The 17,722-nt window shown below is 36.4% G+C and overlaps 1 protein-coding gene across 1 annotated transcript in view; it reads right to left on the bottom strand.

Annotated features, from left to right (window-relative positions):
• The window catches only part of RYR2 (ryanodine receptor 2), an 809,907-nt gene that overhangs the window by 111,943 nt on the left and 680,242 nt on the right, over positions 1–17,722 (bottom strand). The window contains exons 74-79 of the mRNA XM_069571617.1: positions 16,090–16,224; positions 12,502–12,546; positions 11,655–11,767; positions 9,303–9,399; positions 7,406–7,509; positions 5,708–5,759 (exon numbers count right to left, since the gene is read on the bottom strand). Coding sequence (XP_069427718.1) covers positions 5,708–5,759; positions 7,406–7,509; positions 9,303–9,399; positions 11,655–11,767; positions 12,502–12,546; positions 16,090–16,224 — 546 coding nt within the window. The remainder of the gene's footprint in view (positions 1–5,707; positions 5,760–7,405; positions 7,510–9,302; positions 9,400–11,654; positions 11,768–12,501; positions 12,547–16,089; positions 16,225–17,722) is intronic.

Genomic DNA, 17,722 nt, shown 5'->3' with positions numbered 1-17,722 from the left:
TACTGTATGCCAGAAAGGAAAAAAAGTGAATAAAATCCATACATAATGGGGCAGAAGCATGACACAGAGAATTTGAAGAAAAAAATTAGAACCAAAGTAGAGGATACTTCTTCAGACCATGCAGATATCTAGAGCAAAACTCAAAACTAGCAATGAGGATTCATAAGCATAAAGTTTACATGGGATACTTCTCACCACCACCATCTGCTGGAAATTTCATTCTGCAAAACAAGTACATTGCATATCTTTTTCACTTGCCTTGCTGATTATGTCACCCCTCAGAAGACAGAGGATGCAAAAAGAAATTTTCAGGTTGAATTTCAAACTGAAATCCATTTTGGATGGATTTGGATGAGGCAGAAGAGAGAAATTTCATAACGAAGTAACCATTGCATTTTATCATTTTAACCAATGAAGAATGAAACACTGGGTATAACTTAATGTGTACCTTTCAATAAATTAGTAAGAGCAAGAAGAGAAAAAGTTTTTGTTAGCCAGAAACTCAAAAGAGTGTTTACTTTATGATGGTATTATTCTAGATACTTCTACATGGTTATCTTATTTAAACTGGTAAAACCATTCCATTTGGACAGAACGGCTTGACAGTTTAGAAGGAATGATGGGATATAAAGAGACATTCTGAGAATCAAGCATGAGTGATCACAATGAGGAGAAAACGAAAGGGTAACAGCAAACCAACACGGATGAACTGGAAATGTTCTAAAATGTTCACAAGAAGAGATATATATGATAGAAGGAGGGTGTTGGGAAGATTCAAAAAAACCACACACATTACCCCAAGGTTTAAAATAAAGTGTGGCTTGAAGAATACAAAGATTTAAAATGAATTTTAAACATGCAGCCAAAGGAAGGAGAACAAGGAATACTAAGTTGTGACTTAGTGCAGAAACTGTAGTAATAGTAAGAGAAAGTGCAGAACTCCTCATCAGCTTAACCCTCACTGCTCATTAACTCATTGCTTCAGACTTAACCCCCAAAGAGAAGTGATTTTTAAATGTGAAAATGACCTACCCAAGAAAAAGGAAAACTAAGACCCCAATGAAATGTCATGCCACATCCACCTGGTTGACAAAAATTAGTAAAGCATAAAATATCAAATATTGGAGAAGATATGTATCACCAGAATCTCTCTTACATGTAGCAAGGAGGAATGTAATTTGGGGCAGTAACTTTGGAAAATGGTTGGGCATCTCAAATTTAACCTTCATACAGCCTATGACCCATGGCTTTTGGACGTGAATAAGAATAGCCATTTCAAGCCCATTTTCACATCAGCAAAAAAAAAAAGAGATTCAACAGAAAAGGTTACAAACAAAAAGGTAAATGGATAAGCTATGGTGTAGTTGCACAAGGGAATATAAGTCAAATCGAATGATCTCCAGTACACATAAGAGTATAGATGTATCTTGGAAAACAACAGTAAAACTATAAAACTATTAAGTACCCAAACTTTATACATAGCATCATGCCCTTTTGTTTTCTTTTTTTAATTTATTATTATTATTATTATTTTACTTTACAATGTTATATTGGTTTTGCCACACATCAACATGGAAGCAACCTAGTAGATTGCTTCCATCAGCAGATGAATGGATAAGAAAGCTGTGGTACACATCATGCCCTTTCAAAAGTTAAAACAACTAAAATCTTTAAAAATACATAATTATATATATATATTTATATGCACACATATATATATAATGCATGTTTACATGTAATAGGGCTTTCTCAGGTGGCTCAAGGATAAAGAATCTACTTGCCAGTGCCAGAGACTCAGGAGATGTGGGTTCAGCCCCTGGGTTGGGAAGATCCTTTGGAGGAGGAAATGTCTACTCACTCCAGTATTCTTGCCTGGAGAATCCCATGGACAGAGCAGCCTGGTGGGCTTCAGTCCATAGGGTCTCAAAGAGTCAGACACAACTGAGTAACTGACAATGCACACATATATCATATATATAGTAATAACTCCATATAACTAATGAAAACTATGTAAAGCTCCTCTGTCCATGGAATTCTCCAGGCAAGAATACTGGAATGGGTAGTCATTTCCTTTCCAGGGAATCTTCCCAACCCAAGGGTCAAACCTGAATCTCCCACATTGAAGGTAAATTTTTTACTGTCTGAGTCTCCATGGAAGCCCCCAAAGGAAAGCAAGGTTATCTTGAACAAGGGATATAAGATGTTGATTTCCTCATATGGGGAGGCAGGGTATGGGTTAAAGAGAGAACCATTTTAATTAAGGTAGGTAATTATCAAGGTCTTAGCTTTTCTTGTGAGTAGGGAGTTTATGGGTATTTACTACATTATTAGAAATTGCTAAGTAACTACCAATAATGGGAACTTCCCTGGTATTCTAGTGTTTCCAATGCAGGGGGCGTGGGTTCAACCCCTATTCAGGGAACTAAGATCTCACATACCATGCAGTGCTGAGGGGTAGAGAGGGATTTAAAAAAAAAAAGGAGTCAATAATGGGAGTGTATCATGGATCCAGAGTTCTAGTTAACCCAATTCTGGGCTTCAATTAAAAAAAAAAAAAGAAAACTGAAATTTTAGAAAAACCAATTAAGATGTGAATGCTGCCGTCATAAAGTCCTACAATACTGAAGAAAGACAGGATGACATAAGTCTTTTGAATAGAGTTCAAGTGTCAAATTCAAGTCAAAAATCATCATACATGAATGTAAAAGGACCACTAGTAAATTCTGAGAAACCATGATGTCCAAGAGAAATTTTCAGCCTCCTGGGATGCTGGCTATCAAAGTGAAGAAAGGCAGCCTCCTGAAACTACTAACTCAATAGTTTAGTGTGAATCACCAAAACTAGCAACTTAGGGAGACACTGGGATAGCACACTTACCAAGTCTGTGGGTAACATAAATGTAAAGAGATACTTAACACTGGATGAAAGAACTGAACTTTAAAACTATTTTGGCCTTGCACAGTGGTTCAGCTCCAATTAAGAGAACAGATGACTTAACTAAAGCCTACAACAACTGCCATAATAGAGATATGTATGATGAACCTCAGAAGAAATTCATAAATGACCTGGAATTGAGGTGAAAAGGCAAGCTCACAATGAGAGAAAAAATGCAACCTGGCTGTCAAAACACTAGTGAGTTCTTATAATTTCTTGTAACTGTATAGAATCCCAGGGCAGAATAAGCCAGAATAAAGTCCCACTGTGCTCTCCACAGGTAAACTCATGGCCTGCACAGTGTGTTCAAATAATTTCTAGGGGCACACATCTTGATAACTGATTGAGAGAAGAATGAAGTGATTAAAGCTGGCATTCCTGGGATACATCAAACAATAAATGGAAAGAGATTAATTTTGATGGGAAAATCTTGAAGAAAAGTGAGCGTCAACAAATATTTCATCATTTCTCAAAAGAGATAAGATTTAACTGTAGGATGCAACCAGGACAAGTGTGGGGGCTGACTCTTCTCCCATCACAAGGAAGAATTTGAAGTTATCAGGAATCTTCTACTCTCAAAACAGGAGCCTTTCCCTTTCCAGACCTCTTGCTCATTGCTTCTTCAGCTGAAAGGAAAACAATCCATGGACTACTTTACAATCCCCTTACTTATCAGTTCCCTCTTGTCTCATTTCCTTATTTGTCTTATTCAGAATCCAAGATCGAACGCCTCAGCCACTCTCATAATGACAGAAAAAACCCCTATGATCCTCTGTCCTTCAGCAACAGTCTGGTAAAAATTGCCATCCTTGACGAATCTAACTTCTTGCCTTCTCTGACTCTGCATTTGGTTCTGGGAACTGCTAGGGAAAAGCCACACAACCAGGAAGACTGGTACTGCCCAAATTCATAAAAGCCGACATCAATGAGGCCTTGCACACTGTCTGGGGGTTCCATTTTAGTTTCTAGTCAATACTCAGTACCAACTTCCATAGAAGGAAATGTCTTTCCTCTTTCATCTTTTAATCAAGTGTTTCTAAAAAAATTATCTTATTGAAGGATAGTTGACTTACAACGTTGTGTTAGTTTCTGGTGTATAGCAAAGTGATTCAGTTATACACACATGGCTCCCCAGGTGGTGCTAGTGGTAAAGAACTTGCCTGCCAGTGCAGCAGACGTAAGAGACAAGGATTCGATCCCTGGGTAGGGAAGATCCCCTAGAGAAGGGCATGGCAGCCCACTCCAGTATTCTTGCCTGGAGCATCCCATGGACAGAGGAGCTTGGCGGGCTACAGTCCACAGGGTCGCAAAGAGCTGGACATGACTCAAGTGACTTAATACAACTATCCCAAACTCCCAATCCACCCTTCCACTTTCCTGAAAACCACAAGTCTGTTTACTATGTCTGTGAATCTGTTTCTGTTTTATAGATAAGTTCTCTGTGTCATATTTTAGATTCCATATATAAGCAATATCATACAGTATTTGCCTTTCTCTTTCTGACTTACTTAGTCAGAAATCTCTAATTCTATCTTATAATTCCATCTAGATGTTTATCACCTTATATCTTTCACCCCGTTCTCAGTCTTCTCAATAAAGAGACTTACGCCACATCTACTCACATGGAAATCTCTACTTCGCTACAATACACACTTGGACCATCAATGTTCCCTCAAAATTCTCTGCAATTATTCTCACATGATGTCCATGGAATAAATCCTGCGGAATCTTCAATCCTTATGTTCAGTCCCTCAGCAGAGTAAGACCTTGTTGACCACACATTTCAACAGTTCCTATGTATGCTCACACTTAAGATTCTCTCCTATTTTTCCGGGGAGAAGTCCTTTTGTTCTAGCCATCTCTTAAGCATTCATGTCTTTAAAGGCTTGGTCCTATGCTGACTGATCTTCTCATGCTTCCTTTTCTGCCTAAGCAAGATTATGTACTACTGTGGCTTCAGTTTCCTTCTAATGCTGACAAATAACAAAGCTATATTTATAAGCCTTCCATGAGATCCAGAATGTCAGAAATGACTATCTTACCACACACTGGACATTTCCGCTTAAATGTCTCACAGGCTTCTTTAATGAACATGTAGAAAATTTAATTTGCCATCTTGCCTCTTCACTCTAGGCCTGCACTGATTCTGGTGCTCCCCACCTTAGCATATGGTACTGCTGTCAACTCAGATGCCCAAGTCAGAAGCCTCAGAGAAACCTGACTCCTTTTTTATACTCATCGCCTCATTCATCTCCTTGTTCTAAGATTAAATGAAATAAGCACCCAGTAAATACTTAGCTATTACTATTTTTGCATGGTCAACTCATCATTCAACAGTCAAGGACTTCCTTAAAACTCAGTGCTATGCAGCCTGCTCCATATACTCCTAATTGCTCCTCTACCATTAAACTTGTCAGCATCTTTTGGGTAATCATTTGTTCAGAGTTTGCCCTTTCCATCAGATGATGAACTCTAAGAAGACAGGATGTGTGTATTTCTCTCTGATTCACCATGTTATCTCCAGTATCTTCATGCCCAGTTAATATTTGTTGAATGAATGAATGTTTGGAAAATTAGTGAGATGCCCATAAATAAAATGTTAAATGAAGAAACAATGATTATCTGTCAAAAAAGTTAGAACAGATATTCAAGCAACAAGTGAAAAGTTGAGATTAATGTCCTTAAGTTTTCTAAAATTTAACAATATTTTATTTTAATTGAGAAATATGTAGATTTTTTAAATTTTACCATTAAAATCAAGACATTTATTTACCTTTGCCATAATATCTGCATAAGCCATATATAAAAAATCTTCCTCCAGTTTGCTATGAAAAATAAGAAAAAAACAACAGTTTTTAAGTAGGTTACTATATATAATAACCTTCTTTCAACAAGTGTGTCTTTTTCTAAATGAAACAAACACAAAACTTAGAGCAATCATTCAAAAACATCATAGAATCAGAAAGCAAAGATATTAGACTTCCTCAAGAGTTGGCCCCATCTTACCTTACAGTATAATATAATAAATGTTTGTGTATAAATAATTTACTGATTTACACACAAATGTAGTAACATTAATATTTTCTTAAAAATACAAACATTGAAACAAGAAAATTTACATGATGTCAGGTATCTTGACAGCAGAAGTGATATCTGACATTTTTTGGAAAGACTCCCCAAATTATTACATGACTACATAGTGAAAAAATATTATGGTCATAAAGATTCTTAAAAGTTAAGACAGGTTAAAATCTATTTATTATCTTCTTTTGAAAAAGCATGAAAATCACTAATTCACTGAAGAAAGACTTCCATCAAAAAATTCCTGATGTTTGCAAAATTATCTTAGCAGTTTTAAACTTACAGCCATCAGAAAAGTCCACTTATGAGAAATACCTCATTACCTGACAATGCCAGACAGGGAGCTGCTCTATGCTTAGGGATGAGATGGTTTTGTTAGTTAGGAAATAATAAGAGAGAGAGAGAGAGAGAAATAGTGAGAGAAAGATGGATCACATTAGCTAACAGGGAGAAATGTACATTATTATGACATGCACAGAGGTCAGATGAACTCATCAAGACTCATGTGAACAGGGATTTTTAATTAAATTCTTTTCCTGCTTTGCCTAGGGCAAAGCTGGCTTTCTTTCCCAAGACAGGGAAGCTGATGAGGGTTCTGAAACCTCTTCAAGGTCTTATCTACGGAATGAATCTACGCCGTGCCCCTATAATGGGCACATGCTGGCACACTTTAATTATCAAGCCTATGAATGCATTTCTTATTTAATTCCATAGAGGTTTTGCCCTCTGTGGTTTCAATGAATTCAAAAGAACAAGAACCAAGAAAAATGGAGAAGGCCTTTAAAACAGATCTCAAAGAAACTCTGCATCGAGGGGATGGCTTAGCCATCTCCTCAAGTTTCCTAACACTCACTGCACACTGGAGATAATCAATCCAGGAAATTTGGGGTTACCAGTGGTCTCCAACACATTTGGTATTGAAATTTACTTTGGGCTCTTTTGTTTTAATTTCTAAAGGACATTTGTGATAAAGAGAAGATTATAAGAAGATTCAGAATCAACTCAACCAGCTAATTACAATATTATTAAAAGAATTAGAGCTAGGTAAATATTAATATTTGATAGGTAAATATTAAAGTCTGAAGTTGAACGAGTGTTGGTTCATACATGTATACCAGACTGGTCCTGTGAAGTAAGTGAAATGAAACTCGTTCAGTCATGTCCAACTCTTTGCAACCCCATGGACTGTAGTCCATGGAATTCTGCAGGCCAGAATACTGGAATAGGTAGCCGTTTCCTTCTCCAGGGGATCTTCCCAACCAACTTTGAACAATTTTCTCTCCTCTCAAGAAGAAGATGAAATTGAAACATGAACATGTGACGAACATAACACTCAGACATGGGTTTCTGTTTGTTCCTCCTAGGTCTCCTGTGAACTCCCCAACCATACCATTTCTCCGTTAAAGCTGTTCGACTAAACAGAAGGATCAGCTGATGAAGAGGATCAACCCTCTTAGTTCCTTCATCTTCTTCTGGAGGTTCTGCTCCAGGTTTCTACAAAAAAGTCAAATTCATAAAATTTCACATTAAGGTGAAATGTTCACTCAAACCCAAGAGCTCTATGAAGGCTTGGAATAGCAAATAAAAAGAAAGCCTTTTTCTTCCTATTGTGGTGCATGTCTGTGTCTATGTTTATGCATTGTACCTGGACATGTGTATTATATTATCAGTGCAAAAGTATACAGTTTTAAAGAAGAAAGTTGGGACTTCTATGGTAGTCCAGTGGTTAAGGCTCTGCACTCCCAATACAGGGGACATGAGTTTGATCCCCGGTTAGGGAACTAAGATCTCACATGCCACACAGCACAGCCAAATAAAACAAAAACAACAAAAAAAAAATTTTTAATTTAAAAAGTTGTTGAATAATGGGACAAAAAACACTAAGGGCAAGGATGATTTATACCATTTAAAAATGCTGAATACTATTCTCATAAGCAGCATCATAACTAACTGAAAAGTGAACTGCTCCATGGATTTCAGCAGCTCTAGGGAAATCTCAAACACAAAAAAACTGCAATAAAATGCTGTCACTCCATGTATAAAAATTTAGTGCACCTAGCAAGGCAAACTGTTTTATCAAATGAAATATTTCTGTTGCCTATGTAGAGAGAGCTAGGTAAAGAACGCTGAATGAGTTAGTATTTGAACCACTTACATGTTATTCTCATTTTCACTTTTAAAACTTAAAAAAAGTAATTTCATTTATTGCACATTTACCATAAAGAAAATTATTAAGCATTTTTTACTGACTCGAGAATGAATTAATCCTGTTTGTTGAATGACTAATGAATTTTGTATCTCTATTAGACTTACACATTCAAACTGATATTCTTTCTATGTAAGTGATGTTCTTTCTTGGATTTAAGGCTTAATGTTGCAGCTAGTATGGTAAATCTGCAAGGTTAAAACATTCTAATATTCTAACGGTTTGATTCTAAAGAAAAATGAAACTCACTTAAAATAAATAGGATCATTGTGCAGCAAAAACTAACACAACAGTGTAAATCAACTACACTCCAATCACAATAATAACTAAATAAAATATATGGGAATAATCAGGGTTAAGGTTTTATGAATTAGATTAGTTTGTCCATTACATTCCCTGATTGTTTGTGTGTTTTTTCAAAAAAAACTTTAGGCCCAAGTTTTAACTTTGGGATTATGGAGCCTCTCAGTCTACAAAATGCAGTGGAACTACATGCTTGTAAATTTTCCTGAGAAGGTGGTTCTTGATCAAATTTTTAAATAGATCCACAGCTTATAAATAAATTGAGACAATGGCTCCCATGAGTGAAGCTTTCTCAGTAGCACAAGCCTCCTTATCAGCATGGTTGGATGAAAAATTCTACTTCTCCGTTTATTCTATATCTGCTTTGACTTTCTGCTCTTCCTGCATCCAATCCCTGCATATGTTTAACAACCAGCCACTTTTCATTGGCTTTTGTTAAGCCTCAACTTATTTTTGGTGAATCATTCTTTATGGTTCAGCTTTGATAGTTCTATCCTGGTTCTGTGGTGTTTGAAGTTCCTTTGAGGAATAATTTAAAAGAACAATAGAGTCAAATTTTACTTAAATTCTGAATTACTAGCTGTTGATGAGATCTCTGAAATAAGAAGAGCGAATTTTCCCTAAACATTGCAGGCAGTAACAATTCGGAATAAAGTTTCCTAAGCCCCACAGGCTGCAATAATGTTTCCTCTTTAATGTTATAAGATAAATGGCTCACACCAATGTTATTCCACCAAGCCCAGACCTACTTTCATCTTTTAACCCAGTAAAAACATACCGCTAAGTCTTCTATCAATTTATCTTCAAAGTAATGTTCTTCTGTTTCAATCCAAGACTTTTCATATCCCTGAAGAAAGAGATTGACAGCCCGATGCCTAAAAGGTAAGCATAATTTCAAGAGCTTTTTAAAAAATAAATTGAAAAGGCACTCAGTAGCACTTAATCACTGGATTATCTGTACACTAAAAGAATAAATAGAAATAAACTTTCCAATCTCGACTGGAGAGGCAAGACATTGCAGTAGATAGAGAAAGCTTTCTCAGATCACACACTGACCTGGATTCAGTTATTTCTAAGTTTTGTAACATTGGTCAAGATATCCAACTTTGTCAGCTTCTCTCATTTATAAAACTAGGATAACCCTATCTATGCTTCAGTTTTATGAGACTCAAACTGAGATAAAGAAGATAAAACATGTTGAATAGATGCTCATTACATGGTAGCTCTTATGACATAAAGTGGCTCTGGATAAACAGTTGTGAGCATCAAGAGAGGAATTATTCAGTCTCCCTGTTAACATCAGATACAGCCTCTGAGGATTACAAAACTAAACGTATTAAGGGAACTTTATGGGCGTATATATCCAAAGATTAAATCCTAGAATACTGATGAAAATAGTTGCCTATGAAATAAAGAAGACCAGTAAAGACTAAAAGAATAAGTAAACTCATCTTGAAATTGATGCGATATATGGCTAAGGTTCCACTCTAAGAAAGTCACATCAATAAGGGAACATAAGAGCATACCAGACGTGTTAAAATGAGATGGTGCCACTGTAGAGTGGAATGCTACAACATTAACAGTATGAAAGGAAGACTAAGGAGTCAAGAGACATAAACTTCTGTTTATGAAGGGCCTTGAAATCCAGGGAGAAGAACTGACCAGGCACCTGGAATGGCCAGAACTCACCATCAATTCTTGTACAAGAGAGAAGCTCAACTCTACTGGTACATCAGAATCCCCTGGGGAGCTTTTACACAGTACATATGCCAAGCCCTGATATTCTGATTCAACAGGTTGAGGCTTGGATATTCCTCAAATGAATCTGAGTGTATTTCCTTAAAGTACCAGGTCTGAGAACCACTGGAATAAGGAATACAATTTTGAATAGGGTTATATCAGAGAAAGTGGAATAGCAGACTCTGTTGTATTGTAGAAACTAACTTGTGATTTGCTAGTTGATGGAACTGGATGTCATTGAGTCAATAAAGTGAGTTGAAGAGGTACCATGAGGGTAATGCATCTGCATTATTCCCGTAAGTTAGTTCCCTATCAATTCTTTTCCCCAAAGATGAAATAATCACAAAAGTAACAAACAATGATTAACATTATGTTATGTTCAGTTCTAAGCATTCTGTCTACCTCGACCCATTAAATAATCTAAACAACTCTATGAGCCAAACCTTATGGTACAGTTGAGAAAACTACGACAAAGTCAGGAAAGAACCTTGACCAAAATCATGCACTCAGAAGCTGTGAGGTCAGGATTCAAATCAAGGCAGTCTGACCCCAAAGACTGGTTCCTTTTACTCTGAAAGTGCAAGTTGCTTAGTTGTGTCCAATTCTTTGCAACCCCATGGACTAGACAGTCCATGGAATTCTCCAGGCCAGAATACTGGAGTGGGTAGCCTTTCTCTTCTTCAGGGGATCTTCTCAACCCCGGGATGGAACCCAGGTCTCCTGCATTGCAGGTGGATTCTTTACCAGCTGAGCCACAAGGGAAGCCCAAGAATACTGGAGTGGATAGCCTATCCCTTCTCCAGAGGAACTTCCCAACCCAGGAATCGAACCAGGGTCTCCTGCATTGCAGGCAGCTTCTTTACCAGCTGAGCTATTAGGGAAGCTGATTTCTCTGCCCTGCCTCAAATATGTGAGCAGATCCTCCTAATTATGTAAAAGTAACAGATAACAAACTTATAGTTACCAAAGGGGAAAGGCTGGGGAGGGATAAGTTAGGAGTCTGAAATCAACATATATATGCTATTATATAGAAAACAGATAACCAGCAAGGACCTACTGTATAGCACAGCATCTATCTACTCAATACTTTCATAACCTATATAGGAAAAAAATCTGAAAAAGAAAAGATAAATGTATAAATCATTTTACTGTACATCTAAAGCACAACTATACTTCAATAAAAAAGTAAACTCTATTCAATAATGACATTACAGGCCAATGAGAATAACCAACAAGGAAAAATGAAGTTAAGCGTTACACAGAAGAGGCAATGAATCTCCTTCATCCTTCCTTGGACTACTATAACCATGTCAAGGTATATGTTAGCCTCCTATCACATCTTAGAGGAAGAGTAATTTTAATCTATTACCAACATTAAAGAAATTCTGACCTCGGCAGATTATATAAAGGAGCCATCCGGAAGCAGGCAACCACGGCACGTTTCCTCTGCTTAGAGAGCAGTTTGTGCCACACGGCCTTTTTCGATCTCTGAGGATGCTCAACCTGAGGTAGAAAGACAAAGATATACGTATTTAACCCCCCAAACATCTTCAGGAACATAGTACTAAACAGCTGTACCTTTTAGCTAAAAACTTTTAGATTTTCAATTTTCCAAAAGTATCTTACAATTATTATGACAATATCTTCAAGTTACCCAATGCTACATTTGAAATAGTTTCAGATGTTATGTATTTTCCTTAGAAAAAACATCATATTTTCCCAACAATGTGTACTTTCGAAGCTATATCATTTTTTAAAAACCAAAGAAATATGAAGCGATCCTATATGAAATAATTTTGCATCCTTTTTAAAATTCAGTTTTGGTGCCAAAACATAAGTAAAGAAAAATTAACCTATCCTGGCTTATGCATTTTCACTAATTTTATCCTAAGAGCTACAACAGTAAATATAAATAGATGCAGTTAAAGAAAATTCTAACGCAGTCTACTGTTTCTTAATATATTTAATAAGATGGAGAGAAGATGACAAGTCTTCGTGAACACATTAGTAGAAGTGAGTAAAAGAGTTTAATTTTACAAAAATGTTAAACTATATAATTATTTTGTTAGATAGGGACAAATAAGACTTTATAAGTTGCAGTAAATGGTGCAAGCAAGCTATGTGTTTAGCTAATGGCATTTGGAATTTCAAGGAAGAGATTAATCATAAGTATTAGAGAGAAAAAAATCCCAACATGGAATTCTACATTCATTAGTAATTTCTAGGCAATTGAACACTGTACTTCCCAGATTGTAATATCTCCGGCGCATACATGTAGATTTCTGGAAGAAATAAAAATGTTATGTTAGCTAAAAAAAAGTAAAACTAAAGGCATTATCCTTTGCAGTAAAGAGTCAAAATATGAATGTAATACTAATGCCTGAAGAAAACATTTAGAATGTTTGGATAACAGTGGTTTGGAAATTTTAACAAAGCAATTTGTGTAATTTTAAAGCACTTATTTCTGTGATCCTCTTTCCTCTATAAGATCAAGAAACACTTTCTGATAACTATCCAGTTAGTTCAGTTTTCTTCTTGGTTATGTTAAGCAAAACAAAACATTGTTAAGACAGTGTAGGTGAAAACAGAATCAAGGATAATGCTATTCACCGAGAATAAGGCATTGTGATCAACATGGGAAACACTCAACAAACATAATTAAGTACCTAAGCACTGATGAACGTGCTAGAAAAGGTCTCCACTGTCATGAAGGCTGCCATTTGGCAGAGCATTTTAATACCCAAAGGAAAGACCTTAAACAGTCAATTTTCCTATAAATGAAGCAAATAGATGTTGGTAAGATCTGTGATCCAAAAGTGAACATCAAGTTGTGTCTTGCAACTGTTTGAATGTCTGGCTGTGCTGATGTGTTAGCTTGTCTCGTGTCTGAGCATTAGAAAATCCCAAAGAGACAGCTCACTCTTCTGAGAAAGATGACCAGACGTAAAGCACAAAAAGTCACTTGCATAGGTCACTGGCATTTGAGATAAATTAAGTCTTTCCTGTGCACCCACTGCTTTTGCAAGTGAAAATATTGTTTAGCAAGTGAAAATATTCTTAGCAAACTATTCTATGATTCACAAATTAACATAAGAATAGAGAGATGAAAGGAATGGATTCTGCACAGAGATATTTCCCACTCTTTTCTGTTTTTTGATAATTCATGAGTTCTTTTATTCATATTCTTGACACTTTGAAGAATACTTGGCCATTAAAATCTGACCTGCTTACCTTTTCCTAGATATTCACACATCTTAAAGATTTACACAGGGATCACCCTCATCACAGCTAGAGAAAGTCAGGGTTCCTTTTAGTCTCTCTTCAGTAATTCTGTATCCTAGCATATCTAAACCATTACTTAGTTATCTATGTGTCTGTATCTGCTCCTAGAGCACCAGCCACTTGAGTTGAGCGACAGAAGTCAAGCCCCAGGACCTGCAGAGTACAATGCTGTCACACTGTAGTGCACACAATATTCATGGGGTAGATAGTTGCTCAGTAAAGTGAATCTCATTACTGTGCAAATATCATTCATTATTTCACATGTGTTTATGATATATAACATAAGACTATAATAAAACATAGTTAGAGTTCAATAAATTTCATTTAATGTATCTAAAAGTCATTCAAGCAAACTTAGATATGTGCAGGAAAACCAGGAAGAATTAAAAACTCATGAGAGAGTAATGCCATTTAATTGGTGATGCTAGTGGTAAAGAACCCGCCTGCCAATGCAGGAGAGACAAGAGATGCAGGTTCGATCCCTGGGTCAGGAAGATCCCCTGGAGAAGGGAATGGCTACCCACTCCAGTATTCTTGCCTGGAGAATCCCAAGGACAGAGAAGCCTGGCCGGCTACAGTCCAAAGGGTCACAAAGAGTCAGACACAACTGAAGCGACTTAGCATGCACAGGCATATGTAGCACAATCTTCTTTAATACGCCTATCATTTCAGATATACAATTCTAGGACTTTCTTTTAGCTTTTCGACTTCTAAAAATTTTTGGTCAAGCTGCGTGGCATGTGGGATCCTGGTTCCCCAACCAGGAACAGAACCTGTGCCCCTTCAAATGAAGTACAGTGTCTCAACCACTGGACCACCAGGGAATCCTCTATGACCCTATATATCACTTAACATTTCATTACTTCAGATCTTGTCATCTGCTGATATATGATTATTTATATTTAATATTTCATGACAATATTTAGGGAAACATTGTCTAAATAATATTAAATAAGTCTTGAACTGAACTGAATATTTAATATTAATAAAGAAATAAAGTTGCCTAAATAATATTCTATTATCATATTATGTTATTAATATTACAGTGTTACACAGTGTGAATACATATTAACAGTCATATGGCATAAGAGTATCCTAGCTTAATTTCATCAGGTATAGTGATAAATTGCATGGCTTTTGAGAAGTTATTTGATTTCAGTAAACAAGAAGGAAATTAACAGATACTGCATTAGATGATATCTTTAGTTATTTAACTGGCTAGGGCAGAGATAGGAGATCATGAGATAAAATAGGAACCAAAGAAATATATTTATTATTGCAGGAACTGGGGGAGCCTGGTGGGCTGCCATCTATGGGGTCACACAGAGTCGGACACAACTGAAGCGACTTAGCAGCAGCAGCAGCAGCAGCAGCAGCCGCAGCCATGTGTTCTACAAAACATTCAGATAACAATATCCTGAGATGATACAGGGCATTTTATTATTTTATGTTTAATGTAAAATAACTGCCCCTCCATGTCAGGCAGGTACTGTCATGGAGACCCAGTGACAGTATACTTTTGAGTTTGCACTAAACACCTTCAGTCTGGTGTTGGTTGGTTGAATGGGTCTCATGAGAAACAGAGAAAGTCTGTGTTACAGATATTGTACGTAAGCTAGAAGATTCCTTATACAAAAACACAATCCACCAACTGATAACACTTCAGATATTATTGGTTTGGGAATTCTTGAGCAAAGGTAATAAATAAGAAAATAAGACACACAGTAAGCTTTGTAGTTTAAAATAGAAAACAACTGAAAAATGACTTAAAACATTACTCTCACATGGTTTTAATATCAACGCATTGCTGCTGCTGCTGCTGCTGCTGCATCGCTTCAGTCATGTCCAACTCTGTGCGACCCCAGATTCGGCAGCCCACCAGGCTCCACCGTCCCTGGGATTCTCCAGGCAAGAACACTGGAGTGGGTTGCCATTTCCTTCTCCAGTGTATGAAAGTGAAAAGTGAAAGTGAAGTCACTCAGTCGTGTCCGACTCTTAGCAACCCCATGGTCTGCAGCCTACCAGGCTCCTCTGTCCATGGGATTTCCCTTTTTGCTCTTCTCTAAATGTAACGTATTGCTGATCCTGAGAAAAATCAGCTCAAAAATATTAAAATGAAGGGTTAAACAAGTGACCTTAAATTCAAATATGAGACCAGGGAAAGACAGTATCTCAAATATGTTGCTTTGAGCAGTAATACAGGTAAAAAACGTTTGAAGTCAGGAGTAACTCCTGAAATTTTTGTTAGAATGGTTTAAAATTAAGTATATAATCCTAATTATCTGTTTAATTTTAGAAATATTTTGGAAAAGACAATAAAACAGAGGTCTTGATCTCCCTCAATACATTATCTATCGATGGTTACAAAAATTATAAGCTTGGAAATAGTGTTGATTATATCCTAAGCACTCCCGAGTCACAGATTATTTTTAACAAACATGCTGAACACGTATGCTTTTTGGCTCACAAGTTAGCACACGTCCTTTAAAAAAACATTCTTACAAGGTTAATGCAACTGTGACTGAATCAACACAAAAGCTAACCTGTTCAAGATGAAAAAGTACATTTGCTATATCCAAGACCCGTTCCACTGTCTTCTCAGGATCTGAAGTGTCTTCTGTCCTATTGGGTAAGTCTTTGTAAAGAGCCATTTGCCATCTAATAGCAGGATCCTCCAACTGTAGGAAAAAGAAAACCGTTCAAAAAATACAGAGGAAAGAGAGGAACACCCACTTCTGAAGAGTCAATCTATAGCTACGTATAAAGCACAGGCACGGGGTGAAAACGTGATGCAGAGATCAAGACAGAAGTATCTTGTACTCATGAAACCTGTCATCTGGTGAGACAGACAGACATCAAATAAATGTTTACAATGGTACAGGGCTGCTAGGAAGAAATATAAGGTACTCTGGGGACTTAACCTAATCTGTTGTGGTTGGGAAGATTTCTCTAAACAAGTGAAGTTTCAACTAGGATTTAAGGATGAACTGAAGATCATCAGGGAAAGAAAACAGGCAAAAGCTATTTTTTTCTTTTCCTTTCACTCAAATCAGTGAAAGATCTACTTTAGAGGCAATGATATAGGATCACATTAAATGTGATCCTATAAATATGAGTCCTATAAATAAAAGGACTCAACAACAGAGCCTAGACTCACTGAAATTAAGATACCAATGAATATAAATCAATGAAGGCATATCGAATCATATTCTGATAAAGTAATCTACGGACTCTACTTTTCAATACTGTCAAATTTCTTGAGTTAAAGATATAACCAAATTCTGAAGGTTTTTTAAGAAAGATTATTTTAAACCATAGAAATGGACAAATACAAGCATCTTTCCGGGGATAGATCACTTCAAAGAAATAATTTAGAATAACTATGTCATTAAAAACAAGCAAAGCAATACTTTTATGTTTCTTCTCCCATCAAATATTTCCTTTCAACATGGGAGATGGAGAATAATGAAGCAGAATTAGATCAACAACATCCAAAGCTTTACAACTCCTAGCCAGAGAAAGCAGAGCCTGAATGTTTCAAAAAAATAAACTTTTATCTAGTTGGAGACAGAATTTCGTACACTGAATGACTTGTCAACACCTACTTGTTCTTTGATAAAACAAAATGCTTTTTCTTCATATACTCCTTTCATTTGCAGACTATTGGACTTACAGATTTTATTCTTTTAATATAAAATTACCCCCTGTTGTCCTAGGATTACCAGTCCTACAATTTTAAGACAATGTGTTCAAGAAGGAGCTGAGAACAAAAGAACTCATTGCTTATAAGTCCATATATATGGGGGCCCAACCCTTAGTATAAAAAGTATATAATGAAATGTCACAACGAATAAGTATTCATTATGTCTTTACTTTCAGGCTTCATTCATTGCAAGATGAAATGCTAATTATACATGTTCATCCTTCTCAGCTCTTCTTTCTTCCTGATACCACAATATACAGCATACATTGTCCAAAGTATTCCTATAAGTAACCGCTAGAATATAATGGAAGGATTTCCTCCTGCTTATTCAAGACATAACTTTTTATTTGCTGTTTCCTGAGAGTGGTATAAATACCTATATAAGAGGTACTGAATATTTCCTGTCTCTATTTGGGACCATGGTTCTCAAAGCATGGGCCCAAATTTCCTAGAAATCTTGAGATCCTTGCAGA

This window comes from Ovis canadensis, chromosome 25, assembly GCF_042477335.2.
Source record: "Ovis canadensis isolate MfBH-ARS-UI-01 breed Bighorn chromosome 25, ARS-UI_OviCan_v2, whole genome shotgun sequence".
NCBI lineage: Eukaryota > Metazoa > Chordata > Mammalia > Artiodactyla > Bovidae > Ovis > Ovis canadensis.
The sequence above is the reverse complement of the archived record's forward strand: the minus strand, read 5'-3'. Positions and strand labels throughout refer to the sequence as shown.